The 22,502-nt window shown below is 39.3% G+C and overlaps 1 protein-coding gene across 2 annotated transcripts in view; it reads right to left on the bottom strand.

The window, feature by feature from the left end:
• Positions 1–2,292: 2,292 nt before the first annotated feature.
• The window catches only part of LOC143775969 (pendrin-like), a 40,247-nt gene continuing 20,037 nt past the window's right edge, over positions 2,293–22,502 (bottom strand). Inside the window, exons 10-21 of one of the 2 annotated variants that reach the window (XM_077264787.1) lie at positions 20,691–20,804; positions 20,499–20,576; positions 17,014–17,109; positions 15,802–15,908; positions 15,446–15,515; positions 10,337–10,429; positions 10,135–10,230; positions 9,549–9,782; positions 8,210–8,264; positions 7,503–7,648; positions 6,137–6,220; positions 2,293–4,223 (exon numbers count right to left, since the gene is read on the bottom strand). In XM_077264787.1, coding sequence (XP_077120902.1) covers positions 4,200–4,223; positions 6,137–6,220; positions 7,503–7,648; positions 8,210–8,264; positions 9,549–9,782; positions 10,135–10,230; positions 10,337–10,429; positions 15,446–15,515; positions 15,802–15,908; positions 17,014–17,109; positions 20,499–20,576; positions 20,691–20,804 — 1,197 coding nt within the window. In that variant the 3' untranslated portion in view covers positions 2,293–4,199. The remainder of the gene's footprint in view (positions 4,224–6,136; positions 6,221–7,502; positions 7,649–8,209; positions 8,265–9,548; positions 9,783–10,134; positions 10,231–10,336; positions 10,430–15,445; positions 15,516–15,801; positions 15,909–17,013; positions 17,110–20,498; positions 20,577–20,690; positions 20,805–22,502) is intronic. The other variant, XM_077264786.1, reaches the window with a different exon arrangement.

Here is a 22,502-nt window from a genome sequence, read left to right as displayed (position 1 = left end):
TAATGATAGATTGGGCATTGTGCTCTTATTTAACATTATATTATGCGGTATTCATTATGTATCACACCCACTATCTGGATCTACGTCTGATGCGGTTCGTTCTTCTATGCATGTTCTGTTGTTATCAGTTCTGCGCATGTTCAGTTGCCATTGATCCACAGATAGCCTTGAGTTATAGTAAGTTATAATAAGTATCTATTCCAAGAAGACTTTAACTTAATAAGGACTTTGTGCTAAATTTGGTTCATATAGCCAATGATTGTTTTTAACTGTTTTTATAATTATGCACGTGCACTTTGTATTTGTCCAATTGGAACAGGACACAGGAGGAGTTTGAACGCACTCACCTATTTCTCCTGGCGTCATTTCCTTTGGTCATGGACCCGTAGAAGCGCTGTTCTTAGCGTGAAACGGCCGTCATCTCTCCCCGCACACTCCTGCCACTACCCCTCTCCTCCGAGCCGTGAAGATGTATTTCCATGTTTGAATAAAGGCATATTAACTCCAGGACCGGTGACTGCTGCCGCATTTGTTCTTTGGACTTCATGCCTGTGCAATGTCTAAACTCATTGTCTAGCTTCTAGACCTTGCTCTGTGTTCCTCCTTCTCTGGAGGCTTTTTGCCTTGCCTTGATCTTGTTTGTCTGCCCTCCAGGAGGCTGAATATCCTGGTCTCAGTATCTGTGTCCTTGCTTTGCCTTGTTTTGGTCTGTCCGCCCTCCAGGAGGCAGGATATCCTGGTCCCTGTCTCTTTGTTCTTGTGCCTTGTCTCGTTCCATTACCTTGTCTGAACTTTGTCCTATCTCTGTCTCCGTGTCTGTGGCTTCTTTCCCTGCTGTGTCTTTCCTTGTGTCCTCTCTGTTTGCTTATGCTCTGCACTCTTGCGGCTCTGCCTGCTCTGTACCCTTGTGACTTTGCCTGTGCTCCGCACTCTTGCGGCTCTGCCTGCTCTGTACCCTTGTGACTTTGCCTGTGCTCCGCTCTCTTTCAGCTTTACCTCTGCTCCGCTCTCCTGCGGTTCTGCTCCTCCTGCTGCAGAAATCCCTTGCTGCAGCTCCTCTCCGCATTCCTTGTGGTTCCGCTCTGCTAAGCTTCTGCTGCTGCACTATCCCTTGCTGTTCTACCACTCTTATCTGCACCTTTGCAGTTCTCCTGTGTGAACAGGTCCCAACCTGTTCCTTCATACTTCATTCCTTCCTGCTTGTTTCCTTACCTGCACCTCCCGTGTTAACAGGTCCCAACCTGTTCCTTCATACTTCATTCCTTCCTGCTTGTTTCCTTACCTGCACCTCCTGTGTGAACAGGTCCCAACCTGTTCCTTCATACACCACACCTACCTGCCCTGTGTCTCAGCCGTGCCTGCCTGCCCTGTGTCTCAGCCGTGCCTGCCTGCCCTTTGTCTCAGCCGTGCCTGCCCTGTGTCTCAGCCGTGCCTGCCTACTCATCCGAGTTTCAGCCGTGCTCATCTGCCAGTTCTGCCTGTCACCTGCACCAGTCCTAGTGTTCATGTTCTCCAAGTGGGATCAGCAGCCACAGCCAGACAAAATCCTGGAGTAGCACCTGGCAGCTGCCTGCCGCACAATTCTGACCTCACCATCAGAGGCTCCAGAGAAGACCAAGGCAGCTGTCAAAGTCATGCCCCTTCCAGGGTAGTCTGGTTTGTGGCCCAGTGGGGCCACAAACCCCCTGGCTCATGCCCACCAGTCAAGGCGTGAGCGTGACAGGGATTCTCTTACTGCACCATACCTATGGATCCTCATTATTCTCTAGGGTGACCCTGGCATCTTATGCTACACTCCTCAGTCCACACTGCTAGAATTCTACTACCATTGTGTGTTTTAAGTCATATGTTGTATTATGCAGTTCTGTCATGGGGAGTCACATGACTTTATCTATATAGAAACCCGTTGCTGAGATTATTCAAGTTATAACAATGATATTATATATTTATTATTTTTTGTCAAGATTCAGTGGCATTCCCTTTACAAGGCACTCTGTTCTTTTAGTTATGGTTTTATGTATTTTTTCTAATAAAGGTATCTCTTCGTTACTTGGGCTGCTTACCTTGAGCTAGAGCAGGTTTTACGTCAAGTGATGTATTGTCTGAGTGCATTGGATGAGGCAGTAAGGTGGCATGGACACCTGTATGGTTTTGGTTTAGTTATGTTGGTGCCATATAGGTCACAGTGTAGAATGACGGCCACATGACTATCAAGAGCCTCACTACAGCAGTAATATACACTGTGCACCGATGTATTATCGTTGAGATCATGGCAATGGTTGCGGTCTCACATAAATGAAAATAGTTATCTTTATTAAATTCAGAAAACTATCACACAGCATGAACATTTGTACAGTTGGTTACACAACTATTATATACTCCATCATGATGGTTAAATGCAGGGGGAAAATGTCCTAATGGAATTGCCATTTTTGTTTCCTATTAGTATGTAAAGAGAAAAATATTAGTAGGTAAAAAGTTTGGAGCAATTAATCTCTCGTACCCTATTTCCATCAGCAGCTAATTTTTGTCTTGTTCCTTTGCAGATGGTTGAAGTAATATACCGTGTCTAGTGCTTATGATAGAATTCATGGATATGCCATTCAGTAGGGGTCCAATTGCTATAGACACTCAGACTGCAGGGACTCCCATCAATCCACTAGGCCCATTCCCAGTCTCTACCTGCACGTCATCAGACCTATTCGCCTACAGTGAAATAAAATGCCATAGAGCCCCATTAATAATGTATAGATGTATAAATATGCAGACGCTTATCGTGGTTTGTAAAACTATGTGACACTATTACATTTTGGACACGGCTAATGAACCTTCAGCTTCATAATCTCGGCTGGCTGAGCATCACGAGAAGTGATCTTCTGCCGGAATCAGGGTGCTCTATTTAAGGGCTTATTCAGACGTTATTCAGATTTTTTTTTTCGTACGAGTTCTGTTCTTGTTTTTTACAGATAGAACAAATATCTATTATAGCCTACTAGGCTGTTCACCTGTCCGTGTTTCTTTGCGAGCCCGAGTCGTCTGCATTAAAACCTGGAAACGTCTGTTTTTGATCCGAGTCATGAATCAGACTAGGTACTGCAAATCTATGCTACGTTATAAAAAATTAGACAGCACTCAGAAGCCATCCTTATTATATCCTACTGCTGTATGATTTTCATCCTAAAAAACTTTCTTGTATGCAAAAAAAACCCAGATTAAATACTGATGGTTAAAACTAACTCACGTATAGAACAATTAAAAAATCTGATTACTGAGGAAAGTCAGTCAGTTTTTTGCCGGAGAGAAAAAACACTGACACGCGAACTAGCCCTTATTTGTCCCTTCAGATTTAGATTGATAATCAACATATCACAAATAGTACTCATTAAATATTCCTATATAGCACCTATAATATATACCGGTAACAATTTTTCTGTCTATAGTACCCATCTCATACATTTATGGCATGTCTGCAGGATATGGCATAGATTTATAGTACCGTAGGTACGGGTCCCACTTATGGAACCCACGTCTATCTTGAGAATGTGGCCCCGATACATGCAACTTTCAGTGGACTGGCGGTTGACATTACCATTCATTGAGATGGGAATTCTGATTACCTCTCCACTTGTGCCCCAGTTGTGAGATCTGTATGTCTCATTGGTGGGATCTACCTCTACTGCACATTAATGTCATATCCTTTAGATATACCATAAGTGATAAGATGGGAATGAACTAATTAAACAATATATACTGCAATAGAGCCTTTACTAGTAACAGTAGCGCAGTGGTCTCCAATCTATGGCCCTCCAGCTGGTGTAAAATGACTACTCTCTACATGTCCAGACCGCTGGAGAACAATAGTTTGGAGACCACAGAGACAGTCATAGTAGTGATCTGTCTACCGATAATATACCTTCATACCTTATTGATACTAAAGTGCTAAAATTGTGACCAGAAGAAATGACAGTAGCAAGGTGTGTATTCGTTCTTACTGACCATTTATGAATGATATGAAAACAATTTCTCTCTACCAGAGCTCCCATGTAGTAGGAATGAAACGACCATTTGTTCTAATTGCTAATCACAAACGGCCTAGCCATAAACTGACAAGTTCTGAAGACATGAAGAAAGAAATTGTTTAGCAATATTAGGGAAAGCCTGCACTGCAGACCCCGATTCAGAGGTTCCAGTAGCATTGATCACGAAGCAAGTCTTCTGAGGGCCTGTGGAGAAATAGAAGCACATAAGTCAATAATGCGTCTGCTTCAAAGCAAGCACAGGAAAAACATCTGACACTTTACTAGGCTATTATAAAATACTGGTGTAAATGCAAAGGGCTTCATTTATCTTTGTACCTGGCTGCCAGTTTTGTAGGAGCTCATTTTTCAAATAGAACCTTTCCTGAGGTCACCGCAGTTCAGGCCGGCAGGGAACGCCGCCTAAGTGACGTCACTGAGGCTGCGCTCGCAGCATCTCATTCCCCAGTGGTTTTCAGCCTGGACGGTCGCATCTTGGCACCGTCCAGGTTGAAAACTATTAATCCCCTAGACATGGATTGCGGCGTGGGACAGAACGACGGACAGGTATGGTATATTGTTGTTGTTTTTTAAATTTATTTTTATTACAGGAGATCGAGGGCTTCGATGGAATTAGGTTAAGTCGTAAGTATAGTTTAATTGAGAATATTAAAGGAGTCTGTCATTTTTTCAATTAAAGGATTTTATTCTGGCTGTGTCTTTATTTAACATATAACTATAGGATTAGTAATAGAGAAGTGTCTTATAGACTCCTCTCCATTACTAAGCCGTGGGCTTGATGTCACCTGACAATACAAAGGTGACATCAACCCCACAAATATTAACCCCACTTGCCACCGCTACAGGGCAAGTGGGAAGAGCCGGGCAAAGCGCCAGAATAAGCGCATCCTTTCTTGGGCAGCTGTGGGCTGCTGTTTTTAGGTTGGGGGGGGCTATATTAATGGCCCCTCACCAGCCTGAGAATACCAGCCCCCAGCTGTGAGCTTTAGCAAGGCTGGTTGTGAAAAATTGGGGGGACCCCACACCGATTTTTTTAATTATTTAAATAATTTAAAAAAGTGTGAGGACCTCTCTATTCTTGATAACCAACCTTGTTGAGGGTTGCAACCCACAGCTGTGAGTTCAAGAAAATAGGGGGAAACCCACATCGGGTTTTTCATTCATTTATTTTGCTGGCGGCGACTGAGGAATACCCCGATCATCCGCTCCTGCAGTCACTGTTATTAGCTGCAGCAGGTGTCGGATGATGAGAGTAAGAATCCCAAAAGCCCCCACCTGCTGTCCTCATTCGGACTTTAATATAACTGTCATCATTCTCCTCTGCTCGTTCCGATTGTTGGCAGAGCAGGGGAGAATGATGAGAGTGTCTTCAGCACCTGCCGCCGGGGAACAGCACTTACTGTAGCACTTCTTCCCCTGCGGCCGTCCGTGTGGTACTGATGTGGCACACGGTTGCCACACATGAGCTGCAAGTATTACAATCACAAACAAATGGACACACGGACATGGAATCTCTGGTACTGTTTTTTCCGGTACCGGAAATAAACGGAAGTGTGAAACCAGTCTTACTAGAATTTGGAACTTACTGTATCTCTTTCTGGAATTGAAGATACAGAAAATAGAACAAAGGTGATTTTTGCACTATTCCAACTATATTAAATGTCATGGTAAGTATTAGACTACTGAGGCCAATATATCAAGAACAACAATGCCAGTCTTGATGAGGGGATGGGGTGGAGTCAGACGCTCCTGATTCATGAAGAAGAGGCGCAAATCCTACTGCAGTGCCTGCTGGAGTAGGATTTCTGGTGCAGCGAACACCGCCACTAATCATGAATTTGACGAATGGCGTTCACCACCATGTGGCCGGCTCGCTTTCTCGGGAGTTTTGCGAAAATGGCATAAGAACCCCAAAAGTTGCATAATTTTATCGCAGCCGCGAGTTGAACCAAAAATATGAGACTTTTGAAAGGTTTTTAAGCCAGAATAGTGACATGAAAGTTTTGATGAATTGAGCCCTTTATACCTTCCTTAACAGACCCTTTACCTATGCATGCAAGGCATAGCTGTATGTATTTGTACATGAGATATTTTCTTACCTCCTCTTGGGCATCCAGTTCCATAGTTGGTGGCTCAATGTCTGTGTATTCCAGGGGTTCTTTGGATTCTTGCATTAGTGAGATCTTAAGAAGAAAAAAATAATTTGTGCCAAATAAGGAAGTTTGTATAAATAATTTAACTAATTTTCTACATTAAGTAAATATTTTCTATTAAACTGTATTAGTTAATAATAGGGCAGAACTTTGGTTAGCTCAGCTCATTGGTTAGCACTGTACCATTGCCTGGGTTCAAATCCCACCCAACACATCTGCAAGGAGTTTGTATGTTCTCTCCGTGTTTCCTCCCACACTCCACAGACATACTGCTAGGGAATTTACATTGTGAGCCCCATTAGGGACAGGGGTGATAATGATGTAAAGAGCTGTGGAATTTAATGGTCCTATATAAGGAAGTAAAACAAATAATAATATGTTCTGGACTGTTGCGTTAGTAAATCAAAGAGATGAAGCCCAGTGAGGAGATTTCTGGACTGTTTTTGTCCCAATGGGATAACCCGTGTCCATATATCCCATTTTGGCATATAGGCATCATAGATGGGGACCTGCTGTACAGGAAATGTTGCAGCTTGTAACTTCCCCTCACAGTAACGGCTCATAGCCAAGGACTTATAGAAGGCAGATACATAGTGATCAACTGCTAGTGAGGGGTTGTCCAATTATGTCGACACCATTAATGGGACTGTAGTCCTAATATATAGCTGTAGGATGTGTAAAATGTAAAAATTGGACAAACTTTGAATTAATTTATTTGCAAAGTACTTTAACTATTAATTGTATATGTAAACTGTTCCACATTACTTTATTCACTAGTGAGCTTAGTGACGTGCTTAAAGGGGTTGTTTGGGACCTTAAAATTGATTATCCATACGTGGGATAGATCATCAATGTGAGATAAGTGGGGGTCTAATATCAAGCACCAAACAGATCAGCTAAAATCCCATGTCAGAGCAGTTTTCGGCTTATTCGTAGGAGTGCGCCCTTCACCATGCTGTGATTTTAATTACATCCAAACACAGTTGGTTCTGACCTTCCTATAAATGCAGGCTTTACCATGTTATTAGCCATAGGTAAGTGTTCACACTAGGCATACAGGTCAGGTACCCATCCGATCTGAGATTACCATGACGTTTGGTGGATGGGCTCACAATTTTTGGCCAAATCTTGTGCTAAGCATCTCATGTGTTTTTTCATAGATTTCACAAGCCATTATGCTGTTCACATTTCATATATCTCACATTTCCTTGCTTTAGTACAATTGAGTGCAGCCATTGATCTATTTGCCATTTCTGTGTATGTCACAGAGCCTAATGTAGAAAAGAACTATCATCGGCCACATTTCCTTTACCTTCTCCATTAGTGGATCGTGTGCGTCACTGTACTTTCTCCTGTCTTCTATACATAGCACTGCATCATGAATAGTCAAGAAGAAAATGTCTGGCTTGATTTGGTCATCGAAAAAGAGACATTCTTCAAATTTTTTATAGACGTTATCTATTAAAGATAAGAATAAACATATTTTACTCATTGTACATAAGCTTTATGAAATAAATGTGATTTGTAATAAAGGGTGCCATAGATGAAAAATAAGTATGGCGTGCTGCCGGGACTGCATCACTAACCAGGTGCCACAGCTTTTACATTAAGTAAGTTACCCTAGATATGCTGCTTGACCCTATCCACTGTGACCAATACAAGCATCATCTGCATATGTATAGATTTATTTACAAGGGTATTATGAATTCTAAGCTTTAGACTTATATGCTGTATTCCATACAGGGACTGGCCACTACATACATCAGTGGTTTCCGGAGATATAGCAATCTGCCTGGATTTGTCTCTGTAACCCCCCCCAGTGAGTCCCTCTGCCTTTTTAAACTTTGTTATTTGTATCTTTCTATTGATAATGTTATAATTTATATCAGATTTGATAGCACCATTTTTTATTTTGTTTATGTCATATCCAATTGTAGGAGCATCTCGAGCTATGTATTAAGGTTACTCGGCATGGGTATTTTTGTTGGTTTAATGAAAAATTGGAATAGATTGGCTTACCATCACAAGCTGCAATGTAGACATCTACATCAATCCTTTTGAATTCTTTGTATATCTGAAGTAGAAAAGACATAATTGAAAATGTTTGATACCTAATGATATGGTAGTCTAATGTAATTGACCTCTTGGTATTGGAAAATCAATACATTAAAGACTAATTAAACCTTGCATATGAATTTTCATGATTAAAAGCCAAGATTCAGCAAACAGATCTAGTGAAAATGAAAGAACTCTGACATCCTCAAAGGCATATACAGAATATATATATATATATATATATATATATATATATATATATATATATATATATATATATATATATATATATATATCAGCATGGAGAGGTGTATAAACTTAATTTTTACTAAATTAATATAAATGAGAGCTATGCCTAAGGATGGAAGTCTGCAGGTAGTGATCAAACATCAAAATTTGCACAAGTACAAGTCTCTTTTAAAGTGTCCAATATAACTGTGCACAATAAAAAAAGGTTTGGTCTTGGTCTCACCCGTGTGTCCTAATGATATTAGAACCTCAATACCAGAGCCTAGGTAGAGGGATATTGATGCCAGTATACCCTGCCATGCTCTATGTGTTGCTCCTGATACAAGGTCAGTATCCAAGTATAAAGGATATCCCCAAATAATATACAATTCCCTGCTACACATTTCCTCCTCGGTTCCGAGGATTCATCAGGGGAGTCTATTATGTAGTGGGATGGGTGAGCTTATCTGGCACATGATAAGTGTGTGGCCACCAAACTTTCTCCTATAAATGTTATACATAGGGTATTGATCAGCTCCCCTGTTGTTTCCAGCGTTCTACTTCATTTCCGGGTAGTGATCTGTATTCCCAGTCCCCTGCACCATTTATGCCACATGTCATGAGAATGCGCCACTATGACACGCCCATATCGTGCTGATACATAGGGGAAACACATTGTCGTGGGAAGTTGTCGGAATGAAGCATCCAATGGCGCACTGTGTAATAGTGTGTAATACAACACTGCCTCCCGCAGTTGCATCATCAGTCATGTGTAATATGCTAAAGATAGAGGCGTGACTTTTGATGGAGACACGATCCAGGAGGTGGCGTGGAATTTGTGCGTTGCCAGCACTACATGTGTAACTAAATTAATATTAACATGGCAACTTGGTTTGTTTGGTCAGCTTAGAGTGTAGGATCCACTAGCATCCAGGTGTTTGGAATCGGAGGACTTTTAGAATATTGATAATGAGAAATGAAGGCGAAAAAGGGGACAACCTGACTGGGATCATGTGTAGGAGGAAAATAGATGCCCACAGATTGGATTAACCCAGGAAATTAGAATTTATCTTACCACTTTTAATGACCTTACAGCCACCACATCTACAAAAGTTATTTGCCCAAAGTCAAAGATGAGGCTGTGAATTGTGACTTTGGGAACATTCACTTTAACTGGCAGCTCTGAACTCCAGTCTACTTGAACCTCCACATTTTTCACTTGTGGGTTTTCTTCTTTTTCTGGGTCTTCAATATCATCATCTGGCTCAAACCCGTCATTATCTGTCCCCATATCACTAATGATGCCATTCTAAAAAGGAACAGGGGAAAGGATTTTTTATGTGATGCAGATAAGGAATATGCACATGACCAACAATGGCACTAGGATTATATACAATAACTCCAATCATGTGGCGGACTCTATTAGTGGAACTTACTATGAACATAACTGACAGCAAACTTGGTTTATAAGTCAATCAGTAATGAAGGGAAGTAGACCATTGCTGTAAGTTGTTTTTTTTAATAGTAAAGTAGCTCCACAGTAATATTAAATTTTGCTATAATTGACACATTGAGTGACAGGGTTAAGAATATTTGGTTATCTAACATTTAGCATAAAGCTTATTCATAAATAAGCTAGGGAATCGGGACAAAACCTTTACCTTAGTTGCTCTTAGCTTTCCTTTCTTAATCAGTTCATTTATCTTCCTCAAGGCTTTAGTCCGCTTATTAAAAACTCTGACGGCATCAAACCCAACCTAAAATGAAATCAACATGATATATTTACTATCCCAATAGCAGTCGACTAATAGTATTATTATGTAAGTTATTTTAGGAGATGAAAACAAATGTAAGTCCACTCACAATTGATTTAATGCCACTCTTTAGTCCATCAATATTGCCATAGAAAATAGCACTAGTAAACCGGACAATTTTAAATCCCTCTGGTTCCACAACCTGGGAAAAAGAAATAGAAATATTAGCTGGACTGCACATGAAGATGTACTTAAATACCTAAATCGCTTCCACTTTCTGTCCAACTAGTTTTCTGTCGTGTTCAATTGACTGCAGAGAGCTGCACTTTATTGACTGTTGATTGACTGCTTGCACATTAATCAGGCTCCAAAATGACAACTGTCCATTATAATGGCTTCTACTTCACGTTCAGTCAACGCTTTCAGAACAATGCTCTTTTCATTAGTCATGGTAAGAGCATGTTTCTGAAACATGTTGGTTTTCACCTCTTTCGGGCCACCATACAGTTTAACTAGTGACGGCACATGCCATGTCCAGGACCTCACGCACGTCGCTGCCAGAAAAACGGAAGGCCGGGACACACTGGTGATGTACCACTATGCATGCACAGGATTGATTTACAACACCAACCGTAACAGGTCAGAACAAAATACAATGACCCATAGGATCTATCGATACGTTTAATCCATTTGCACCTTCATGACCAGGCCAAAGTTAACATTTGTGACCACTGTTATTTTATGAGGCAATATGTGTTGAACGCTTCAAAGTATCCCACTGATTCTGAGACTGTTTTTTCGTAACATATTGTACTTCATGATAGTGTTAAAATTTATTCGATATCACTTGCATTTATTGGTGGAATAAAATGGAAATTTGGTGAAAATTTGGAAAATTTTCCAATTTTCAAACTTTTAATTTGTAAATCAGAGAGTTATGTCACACCAAATAGTTAATAAATAACATTTCCCACATGTCTCCTTTACATAAGCACAATTTTTGAAATATATTTTTTTTGCTAGGAAGTTATCAAAGTTGACCAGCGATTTCTCATTTTCTCAACAAAATTTACAAAACCATTTTTTTAGTGACTACATTACAATTAAAGTGACATTGAGAGGCCTATATGACCCCAAATACCCAAAAGTGACACAATTATAAAATTGCACTCCTCAAGGTGCTCAAAACCACAGTCAAAAAGTTTATTAACCCTTCAAGTGTTTCACAGGAATTTTTGAAATATGGAAGGAAAAAAATGAACATTTAAATTTTTTTCACAACATTTTTACTTCAGACCCAAATTTTTTAATTTTCACAAGGATAACAGGAAAAATAGACCCCAAAATTTGTTGTGCACTTTCTCCTAAGCATTCTGATACCTCATATGTTGGGGAAAGCCACTGTTTGGGCTCGGAAGGGAAGGAGCACCATTTAACTTTTTGAATGCAAAATTTGCTGGAATAATAAGCAGATGTCGTATTTGGAGAGCCCCTGATGTACTTAAACAGTGGAAGCCCCCCATAAGTGACACCATTTTTGAAACTAGTCTCCTCAGAGAACTTATCAAGAAGTGTGGTGAGCACTTTGAATCCCCAGGTGCTTAGTTAATAATGTTGAGTCAAGTTAATAATGTTTTACCACAGAAAATGTTTTTTAAACCCTAAATTTTGCATTTTCATGAGGGTAACAGGAGTTACAAATAATTTGTTGTGCAATTTCTCCTGAGTACAATGATACCTAATATGTGGAGGGAAAACTAATGTCTGGGCACACTGCAGGGCTTGGAAGAGAAGGAGTGCAATTTGACTTTTTGAATGCAAAATCTGCTGGAATAATTAGCGGATGCCATGTCGCATTTGGAGTGCACCTGATGTGCCTAAACAGTGGAAACATCTCACAAGTTACAACAGTTTGGAAACTAGACCCCCCAGGGAACTTATCTAGCTGTGAGCATCTTAAACCCCCAGGTGCTTCACAGAAGTTTAAAACATTAAGCCGTGAAAAAAAAAAAATCTAATTTTTCACACAAAATTGTATGTTAGCCTCCATTTTTTTTTCTTGAGGGTAACAGGAGAAAATGGAACCCAAAATTTTTGTGCAATTTCTCCTGAGTATGCACATACCCCGAATGTGGGGGCAAACTACTATTTTGGTGCATAACAGGGCTCAGAAAATAATAAGTGACGTTTTGGAATGCAAACTTTGATGCAATGGTCTGCCAATGTCATGTCGCGTTTTGGTGAGCCCCTGATGTGTCTAAACAGTGGAAACCCCCCAGAAGTGACCCTGTTTTGGAAACTAAACACTTCAAGGAGTTTATTTAGCTGTGTGGTTAGCACCTTGAACCCACAGGTGTTTGACAGAATTTTACAATGTTGATCTGTGGAAATGAAAGAATATATTTTTCTCCCAAAAATGTTTTTTAGCCCCACATTTTTTCAGTTTTGCAAGGATAGCAGGAGAAAATAGACCTGAAAATGTGTTGTGCAATTTTTTCCTTAGTACGCTGATACTTCTTATGTGGTCAAAAACTGCTTTAGAGGCACAGTGCACAGCTCAGAAGGGAAGAGGCGCTATATTGGACTTCAGATTTTGTTGGACTAGTTTGAGGGTGCCATGTCACATTGGTAGAACCCCTGAGGTGCCAGAACAGCAGAACCCTCATAAGAGACCCCATTTTACAAACTACACCTCTCTATAAATCAACTAAAGGTGCAGTGATCATATTTACACCACAGGTGGGTCACAGAATTTTATACCATTAGGCTGTGAAAAAAAATACATTTCTATCACCAAAATTTAGTTTTAGCCCCAGATTTTACATTTTCACTCTGAGAAATGGGTAAAAATTGCACCAATATTTGTCACATAATTTCTGCTGAAGGTAGAGTTGTGCTAGAAGAGCAGAATTCCTCTTCGAGTGACCCCATTTTGGAAATTATACCACTTTCGGAATTTATTTACAGATGTAGCAGCAATTTTGACTCCATGGGTGTCTTTTAGAAACAAGCAGCAGCAGATGTTGCTGAGTGAAAATTGCAAACTGCCATTGTAGCGACCAGTACGATGTAGTGACCAATACATTGTAGTGACCAGTAACTTGTGCCCAGCTCATCTAGAAACACGCACTCGTAAATTAGGCGGGCTCTCATCGCCACAGAAATGCCAAACATGTGGATGCTAAATGCGGTTTAGGCATACTGGGGCTCAAAAGGGAGGAGGGCATTTGGATTTCAGAGCTCAAAATTTGCTGGAGGAGCCATTTTGCTTTTTCAGAGCCTTTGTACCACCAGTAATGTGGAAGTCCCCTATATTTCCATTGACAGATGATGGACCTGAGTGAGGACTTGCTTTTTTTGTGGATTAATTTGAACCTATTGTTCGGAACATTTTACATAATGTTTGGGATCAAACATGGCGCTCTATGCTGAGCAATTTATTTTTTATGCTGTTTCTCGTGCAGTATAAATGATTAGACAACTTTATTCTTCGGGTCGGTGCAATTCCAACTATGCCAGACTTATATCTATTTTATGTTTAGCTGCTGTGAAACAGTATAAGATGCATTTTTTTTGCAAAATCAACTTTTTGCATTGCCATATTTTGAAAGCTATAATTTTTCCATATTTCTGCCAACACAGTCATTTTACAGCTTGTTTTTTTGCGGGACAAGTTGATGTTTTTATGCTCTCCACGTGTGGTAAAATTGATAAGGCAGCGTTATTCTTTGGATCAGTACAATTACAGTGATACCATATTCCTATTGTTTTTTTTTATGTTTTTGCATCACTATATTCTGAGAGCTATAACTTTTCCCAAAATTTTTCCACTGATTGAGCTGTATGGCGCATTGTTTTTTGTAGGACAAGATGACGGTTTCAGTTTGTACCATTTTTATTTACATTCGTTTTTTTCGTGTTTTACTCCACGTTTTGTTCAGCGGTATGATGAAAAAGCATAATTTTTTGCCTCAATTTTTTAGCGTTCATTAAATTGGTGATTGGTGGGACAGTTTTATAGATCGTGTCGTTTTGGAGGCGGCGTTGACAAATGTGTACTTTTTGTTTTTTTCACAAAAAAATTTATTTATGGGTACAATATATTTTTTATTATTATTTTGGGATTTTTCCAAAAATATTTGTACAATTCTTTTTTACACTTTTTTTTATAATTCCCTCTATGGGACTTTCACTTTCTTCAGTTGTCTGATCGCAGTTCTAATACATTGCAATGCACCACTATTGCAATGCATTAGAACCGTCAGCACTGCAGACACCAGTTAGTTAGATCATGCACTGTGCAAAATCTAACTAACTTGCTAGGGCCTGATGACCCAGATGTCGTCATGATGACATAAGGTCACTATGGCAACAATCGGGCCCCTGCGATCAGAATGCAGAGCCTGCTATGCCTGCTAATTGCTCTGATGGCAGTATTTAAGGGTTAAAGTGCTGGGTGTCAGGTGTCAGAATCAGCTAACACCCGGTGGCTATTGCACGCACAGCCATGACGTATTTATAACTCCAAGGTCGGTAAGTACCAGCCAACCTGGATGTATGGATACGTCCAAGGTCGTAAAGGGGTTAATTAACATCAGTGGAGTTTTATGTTGGATTAGTTGCATTTGGAACTTAAAGAGGTATTTCCATTTCCAAGATCCTATCCCAATATGAAGTAGGTGTAATAATAATAATATTAGCAAATATCTCCAATTATAAATGTAGTATAGCTATGTGGCTTATCCCATGTACACGGCATTGCAGTAGTTTAGGTATCCATGGTTACGACCACTAACAACTAAATAACTATCACTATATGAGGGCTCAAAACCATGGTTATCTAAGCTACTGCAATGCCCTGCACATGAGGTAAGTGACATAGCAAATCAAGAGAACTATACTACATTCCTACTATTATTATTACACCTACTACCTATTGGGATAGGATCTTGGAGATGGGAATACCCCTTTACATAGAACACTAATCTCCACATATGGAAGGGTCGGGACACAGAAATACAGTCGAGACTACTACCACTATATATTTTATGTATCCTTTCCATCTAACATTGCCACCCAGAGTTTTATATTGTCCTATTTGCTTATTTGATACTATCTGGCGTTAGATCCATATTTTCATTCGTCTGTCACCTGTGGCAAGTGCAATATAATTTCTATTCCTTTAATTATCTTTTACTACAAACAGTGTTTTACTTACACTTTTGTATTTTTTAACTTCCTTGTAGATTTCTGTTCCCGGGACGTTTCCAAGTCCACCACATGAGGGGCTAGAAGAAAAGCACATTAAAGATAAATATGCAATAAATATTTTGTCTTGAAATATAAGCCTGCTTGGAATTATCTATAATATTAGAGATTGACCTATTAGGAATTCACTAATACCTAATACACTATTATAATGTAGTGCCTAGAGTGTATAAATAAATAGTGTATAAAGTGGTTCCAAGGTAACAGCGTTCACATAAGGGACTGTACTGAATCTCCACTATTGTTTTTTGATAAGCACATTTAGCATGCGGCATCTTGACTGATATTTAAAAGACATGTACTTACAACTGAACTCGTAGAACAACGGTTAGTAATCCAAATACTAATCCTGCCAACAATCCCAGGTCAAGTCCCAATAGGATGGATGCAATACATGTGAATACCCAGAGGACCTAAACAAAAAAGGGTTATTATTACATATTGTTGCTAGACCATTAAGATTGTCTTGTAAACTGAAGAAGCAAAATATGCCCCATATGAAAATTAGCTGCTCCACATAGTTGTTACTTTTTCCCAACTCGCCACCCCACCTTTATTGTTTTAATTCTCATGGTAATTTCTGCCTTAAGACAGATCATCAGAAGAAAGTGCATATGCACACGTGATTGTATTGTTAGCAGGAGGCCTTATGAAGCTGGAGTACACCTTAAAAACACTGAGCACAGGCAGGACCCTGGAGCTGTCAGGGCAGGACATGTCAGTCAACGAGATGGACGCAGAGTTCCTTTACAAGCTCCCTCTAGAGCTGTTGTGCACTCCATTTTCCTAGTACATTGCCATTGGAATACTTATTACTGTCAGTGTCCAATCAATATCAAAGTCCAAGATATGCAGTAAAAATTCCAATATTGTGACTACATTAATTTCCCAATCCTTATGTTCTTGTGACTCAGTGTCGGCATCATTTGAGATTTTCAGCTTTTGCCAGTGATGTAGGCAGCCCAGTCCTTGGAATATATTCCACTGTGGGAAGTTATGGAGGATCAGTAGTGTATGCCGCCATTCACTGGTTGACGGAGTGGTTCAATCACATTCTTTGGAGTGTCACAGCCATCTAGACACTTTGCACAGATCTGTAGCTATGCCTTGTTCGGTCAATGGTGCTTAGTTGCAGTACCACGGAGCAATCTGTGAGGGTCCAACAGTTGAACTTCCATTGATCAGCGACTGACAGCGTGTTTAGTGATATACCATAACTGTTATGCCCTGTTTTCATTATTGTAGAATAGAAAGTGCATCTTCACTATTTTGCTAATAACAAACCACAAATGGAAAATGTCACATTTTTAGAATTGAAAATATCTTTCTTGTTCCCTTAAACACGGTAGCTATCTCTCTGCCTTTTATAATTAATGTCAAGAAGTGATGGTGCTGAAATATAACCATGAATCCTGCTCCATGAATGTAAAAAAGTTATCACAATGGGCGTTCAGATCCCAAAAGGTTCCAATACTATATATATATATATATATAAATCATACAACCGAAAATACTTACAGAGTCCCACTTGTTCTGTCTCCATAAACGGGGCACATCAAGAACTTGCCAAAACATTCCTTTAAGATTTGCTATGACAATGGCCGCCAACACCGACTGTAATGAGATGTATTACTTAGCCAATGTTCTTATAAAGATAAACTATAATTAAACAGCACTACTGTATATTGTTTTTAGAAGCAATTATGTTGTCATGTTAACTTTTTGTCGAGAGAACATTTCCATATCAGTAACCACCCTGTTTAGATGTCAACTTTACAAATTATATGGATATTAGTGTTTCATTAAATTGTTAGAATTGTAACATGTTAGTTTTATCATAACACCTTTGGTAATGACACTGAAATAACATATTTTGGGGGGATTACTGGTAGGAAAATAAGTTCCTGTATGTATCTTGTATGTTACATATTCTATAGTATAAATTACTCTGCAAAAAAAGTAGGTTTGAGTGCATCATTTATCATTTGCAACTACATTACATTACAGGAAAGAACTTGATTGTACTGGAAGTGTCTTTTACATTGTAAAATAATTTGATATTGAAAAAGACTGAGGACCCCGATTTATCAAGACCGGTCTTGATGAGGGTGCGTGTTGGAGGAGACGCTTCTGACACCCCTTTATGAATCAATGAATGGCGAGAGGCGTGCACCTTGGCCGAAATTGTACTCGACGCAACAGATTATCATGAATTAGACAAGCTGTTGCGTCACACTGACGCTATGCCCATTTTGTGACTTTTTAAAGTGATTAGTCTCTGATTACAGCTTTGGACACTGTTGTAACTAAGGACCAGTGCAAGACAGTAAAGTCATCAATGTACAAAGTTAGGGAAGAGTCAGAGAGCTGTACAGTGGCATGTAAAAGTTTGCGCACCCCTGGTCAAAATTACTGTTATTGTGAACAGTTACGCAAGTTGAAACCGAGTGCTAGGTGGCTGCTTAGAAGAACCCATGGCTGCCGTTTTTTGGCACAAGGTTAGAGGAGGCTGGATTGTTATAAAGCTGGGAAATTTGCATCACCTGGCCTTTCCTAATGATGATAGTGAACAAGCCATATACCTAACAGGATAATTAAGGTCTGAAACTTTGGTCAGAGTTATCTGAGAACACAAATCTCCAAGGGTGCCTAGACTTGTGCGTTGTCCCATTTTCTTTTTATAATTTTTAAAATGTAAAAAATATGTATTTTGTTGCCTACATTACAAAGGAAATGTGTCATCTTTAACTTTAGCTCTTTTAGAGATCATGTCATCCTCATCTTGCTGAACTGTTCACAGTAACAGTAATTTTAACCAAGGGTGCACTAACTTTTACATGCCACTGTATAGATAGGACAAGGATCACAATGCAATCCTCAGACTGGCTGGCAGCTCTCCTGACCCAAGCGTAACAGCTGCATAGAAATACATGCTATCACTCTCGGGTCTGGAGAGCCGACTGTCAGTCCGAGCATTGCGTTGGGATCTTCGTCCAGGTTATATGACTGTCTGACTCTTCCCTTACTCATTTTTCTGTAGATTATTTCTATATGTAATATGCAAAATAATCTGCTTTTCTGGTGTAAAGTTTCCTGTTTTTCTAGCCCCTATTCAACTGACTGATGATTAAGCTAAAGGAAAGACTTTCCATTATCACAGATTCACTCAACCGTATTTTCTGTTTGAGTGCTGTTGATAAAAAACCGGACACCACAAGAGTGCACTCAAACCAATATTATTCAATGGGTAGTGCAGATGACAGAATTGACGGTAAAAAATATCAATATGAACTAATTTCTTCCTCGTGTCGGATGAGACTCGCCCATTGAACTCTATAGGTACACAAAAAACAATTGTTTGTCATTCGGAGTAACTGTTTAGCATCCATTTTTTCCGGATACATTGAAATTCTTTAACATATCAAATCGCATTTAGGCTATGTTCACACTGGGCGTTTTTTCAACATTTTTCTTCAGAAGCTGCAGAAACAAAAGCAGGTCTTTATTGCTGCATTTTTCTTGTGTCTTTTCATGCTACACTTGTCTCTTCTGCATGCTGATATAATTTAGTGCAAAAATAAAAAAAAAACCAAATAATCTGATTCTACTTCATCAGGTTTTGGCACAAAAAAACGCAACACAACCTGATACCTGTGTTTATCCAGCTTTTTTCCCACACCCATTACTTTCAATGGGTGAAAAATGCTGAAAAAGTGTTAAAAGAAGTGACATGATCTATTCTGCAAAAACCAAGCAAAGGCACAATATACTGACACAAAAAAAACAAGCTGCGTGCATGAGATTTCTGAAATTTCTGTAAAATGCAACTGAAAATTTGCATTAAAAAATGCTGAAAAAAGCGCATAGTGTGATCATAGCTTTAGTCCTGTAAATTGTTAATAGCTGCTGCTGCATAAAAATGGTTTGCACATGAACGACAAGTCATACTAATTTTCTGGATGAAACTTGGACAATTTGTGTACACTCATGTGAACCTGATTCCCTGCCATCTTACCCTGGGAGGCCTCCTAGAAAGTTTTTCTACTACCCAGAAACCTGTCATTTATGTGTCTAACATCAAAAAGCTAGGAAAGATTAAAACATTTTATTTTCTACTTGAGATTCATCAGTTTATCAATCTTTCCAAGGAACCAGGTTAAAAATGACTATTCTATGTGATCTTATTTTGTGTGTGCATTGTGGCCTAGTGGCTGTTAAATACTGTATATGGTTGTTTCTAACCAATTATCTTGTTCACTGCAATCGAGGACTATGATATAGTTGCCATAAAATAATGCCATTGAGCCTTATCTAACACAAATAAATTTTTGTTACGGGGAAATCACTTTTCAAATTTCATTATGCAACATGTCATAACCCTTGACTATTATCTTTAGGGGGAATCTGTCAGCAGGTTTTAGCCAGCTCATCTGAGAGCAGCCTGATGTAGGCAGAGACCCTGAATCCAACGATGTGTCACTTAGATTACTGAGTGCGGCTATTCTGACACAATCAGAGGAGTTTTTAGATTTAGCAATTCAGCAGAGCTGAGAAAGCTAACCCCGCCCACACCAGACTCTGTATGTACATAGTTATAGACAGTGAGCTGCCTATCACAGAAAGGGGCGGAGTCGGATGTGCAAGTGCTCGCCAGCTAGCCACAGTAATGATAATCACAAAGTGATTATATCTTCAGTGTAAGTAAACAACACCACACAGCCGGACATGTGACACATTGATAAGTTTAGTGTTTTAACCCTTTCTTCATGCTGTTCTCAGATTACATAGCAAAAACCTGCTGTCAAATTCCCTTTAAACTGTGACCAGTTTCTGGAATATTAATTTAATTTAACTGAAAAGATATCTGTTTTGCATTATAGGTTAACAATGTCACAACTGCAAATATATAGTAACCAAACTGTCAGCAAATGCTACAAGCATGGCAATTAATAAGTACACTGCTCCAAACTAAAGAAAACCCAAATCTGAGTTCCAATCCTTACCTTCTGCAGTGGTTCCAGGAGTCTCCCAAGTGCCACTATAGCAATTAGCACAATAAAGGCTGAAATGATACCAGCTATCTGCAACACAAGATATTATTACATATGAGATGATATATCCTACCAATATATTCATATTATGTAAATGAATCTAGTGAAGAGAGACAGTTGCCCCAATACGTAGCTCGAGCTAACCTGAGTCTTTCCTCCTGTGCTTTCCTGGACAGCTGTACGTGACAAGGCGGTGGTGGCACAAAAGCAAGAAAACCATCCACTGAAAATGTTGCTGATCCCAAATGCAATAAATTCCTACAAGTAGAAAGAAACAGGCATTTTGTCCAGTGGTAATGGAGCCATACTTTTACATAATACTTTGATGTCCATACTTCTACGTTTACATTTGTTAATGTAGATTTACACCCATCAGCAAATCTAAACATTTTGCTCTAACCTGAGTAATTTTGTTTAGGCCCCTTTCACACGTCAGTTTTTTGCCGTCAGACACAATCCGGCGAGTTTAGAAAAAACTTATCCGGCAAAAGTTGGGCCGGATCTGTTTTTTTTTCTCATAGACTTGTATTAACGACGGATGGCCTCACGTTTCATCCGTTTTTTGCCGGATCCGTTCGTTTTCCGGAGGCCGGAGAAAATGGACATAACAACGTTTTTTGTGTCTGTCAAAAAAACGGACAGCAACGGATCTGTCGCCATCCGTCCTTTGCTATAATTGAACCCTATGGCGCCGGATCCATCAAATGATGGAATCTGGCGACGACGCAAAACTTAGCAATATAGATAAGGGGAGAAAGCTTTAAAACACGAAATTATTGTTAAAAATAGTGTACATGACAGGACACAGTGAAAAACAGCTCAATACACTTACACTACGTCCTTACTCCTAGCCATATATGTTAAGCTCACTTGAACAATAGCTGTGTTAACTCCTTCACCCCCAAGCCTGTTTTCACCTTCATGACCAGGCCAAATTTTACAATTCTGACCAGTGTCACTTTATGGGGTAATAACTCTGGAACACTTCAACATATCCCAGTGATTCTGAGCCTTTTTTTTCGTGACATATTGTACTTCATGATAATGGTAAAATTTCTTTGATATGACTTGCGTTTATTTGTGAAAAACTGGGATTGTGCAAAAAATGTTAAAATCTTGCAATTTTCAAACTTTTAATTTTATGCCCTTTAATCAGAGCAATTTCACGCAGACGAGTTAATAAATAACATTTCCCACATGTGTACTTTACATCAGCACAATTTTTGAAACATAATTTGTTTTTGTTAGGAAGTTAGAAGGGTAAAATTTGACCAGCAATTTCTCATTTTTCTAACAAAATTCACCAAGCCATTTTTTAAGGCCCAAATCACATTTGAAGAGACTTTGAGGGGTCTATATGACAGAAACAACCAAAAAGTGACACCATTCTAAAAACTGCACCCCTCAAGATGCTCAAAACCACATTAAAGAAGTTTATTAACCCTTCAGGTGTTTCACAGGAATTTTTGGAACGTAGAAGGAAAAAAATTAACATTTACCCCATTTGAGGAGACATGGGGGCAATTCCATTCATTCCCAAGATTTTACAGCCAGGGGTGGCAGCATTAGCAGGCTCCTGGTTGTAAATTTATTTAACCCCTTCAGATGGATTTACAGCTTGGGACATGACTGTACGGCAGACAGGTATTGAATAGTGTTGTTTTTTTATTTTTCCTTTTTTTTTCAGAAGACAAGGGTCGTCAGTTGGATTGAGAGTACAATAAAGATATTAAAACCCCATGTGTTTATTTATTTAATTAAAATACTTTATTCATAATGTGTGTGTTTATTTAACCCTTTATTACTATTGGATTAATAATGGATAGGTGTCTTTTTGACATCTCTCCATTATTAACCTGGCTTAATGTCACCTTACATTAGCAAGGTGACATTAACCGCTTATTACCCCATATCCCACCCCTACTCGGGAGTGGGAAGAGAGTGGCTAAGTGCCAG

This window comes from Ranitomeya variabilis, chromosome 5 (assembly GCF_051348905.1).
Source record: "Ranitomeya variabilis isolate aRanVar5 chromosome 5, aRanVar5.hap1, whole genome shotgun sequence".
NCBI classification, from domain to species: Eukaryota; Metazoa; Chordata; class Amphibia; order Anura; family Dendrobatidae; genus Ranitomeya; species Ranitomeya variabilis.
The sequence above is the reverse complement of the archived record's forward strand: the minus strand, read 5'-3'. Positions and strand labels throughout refer to the sequence as shown.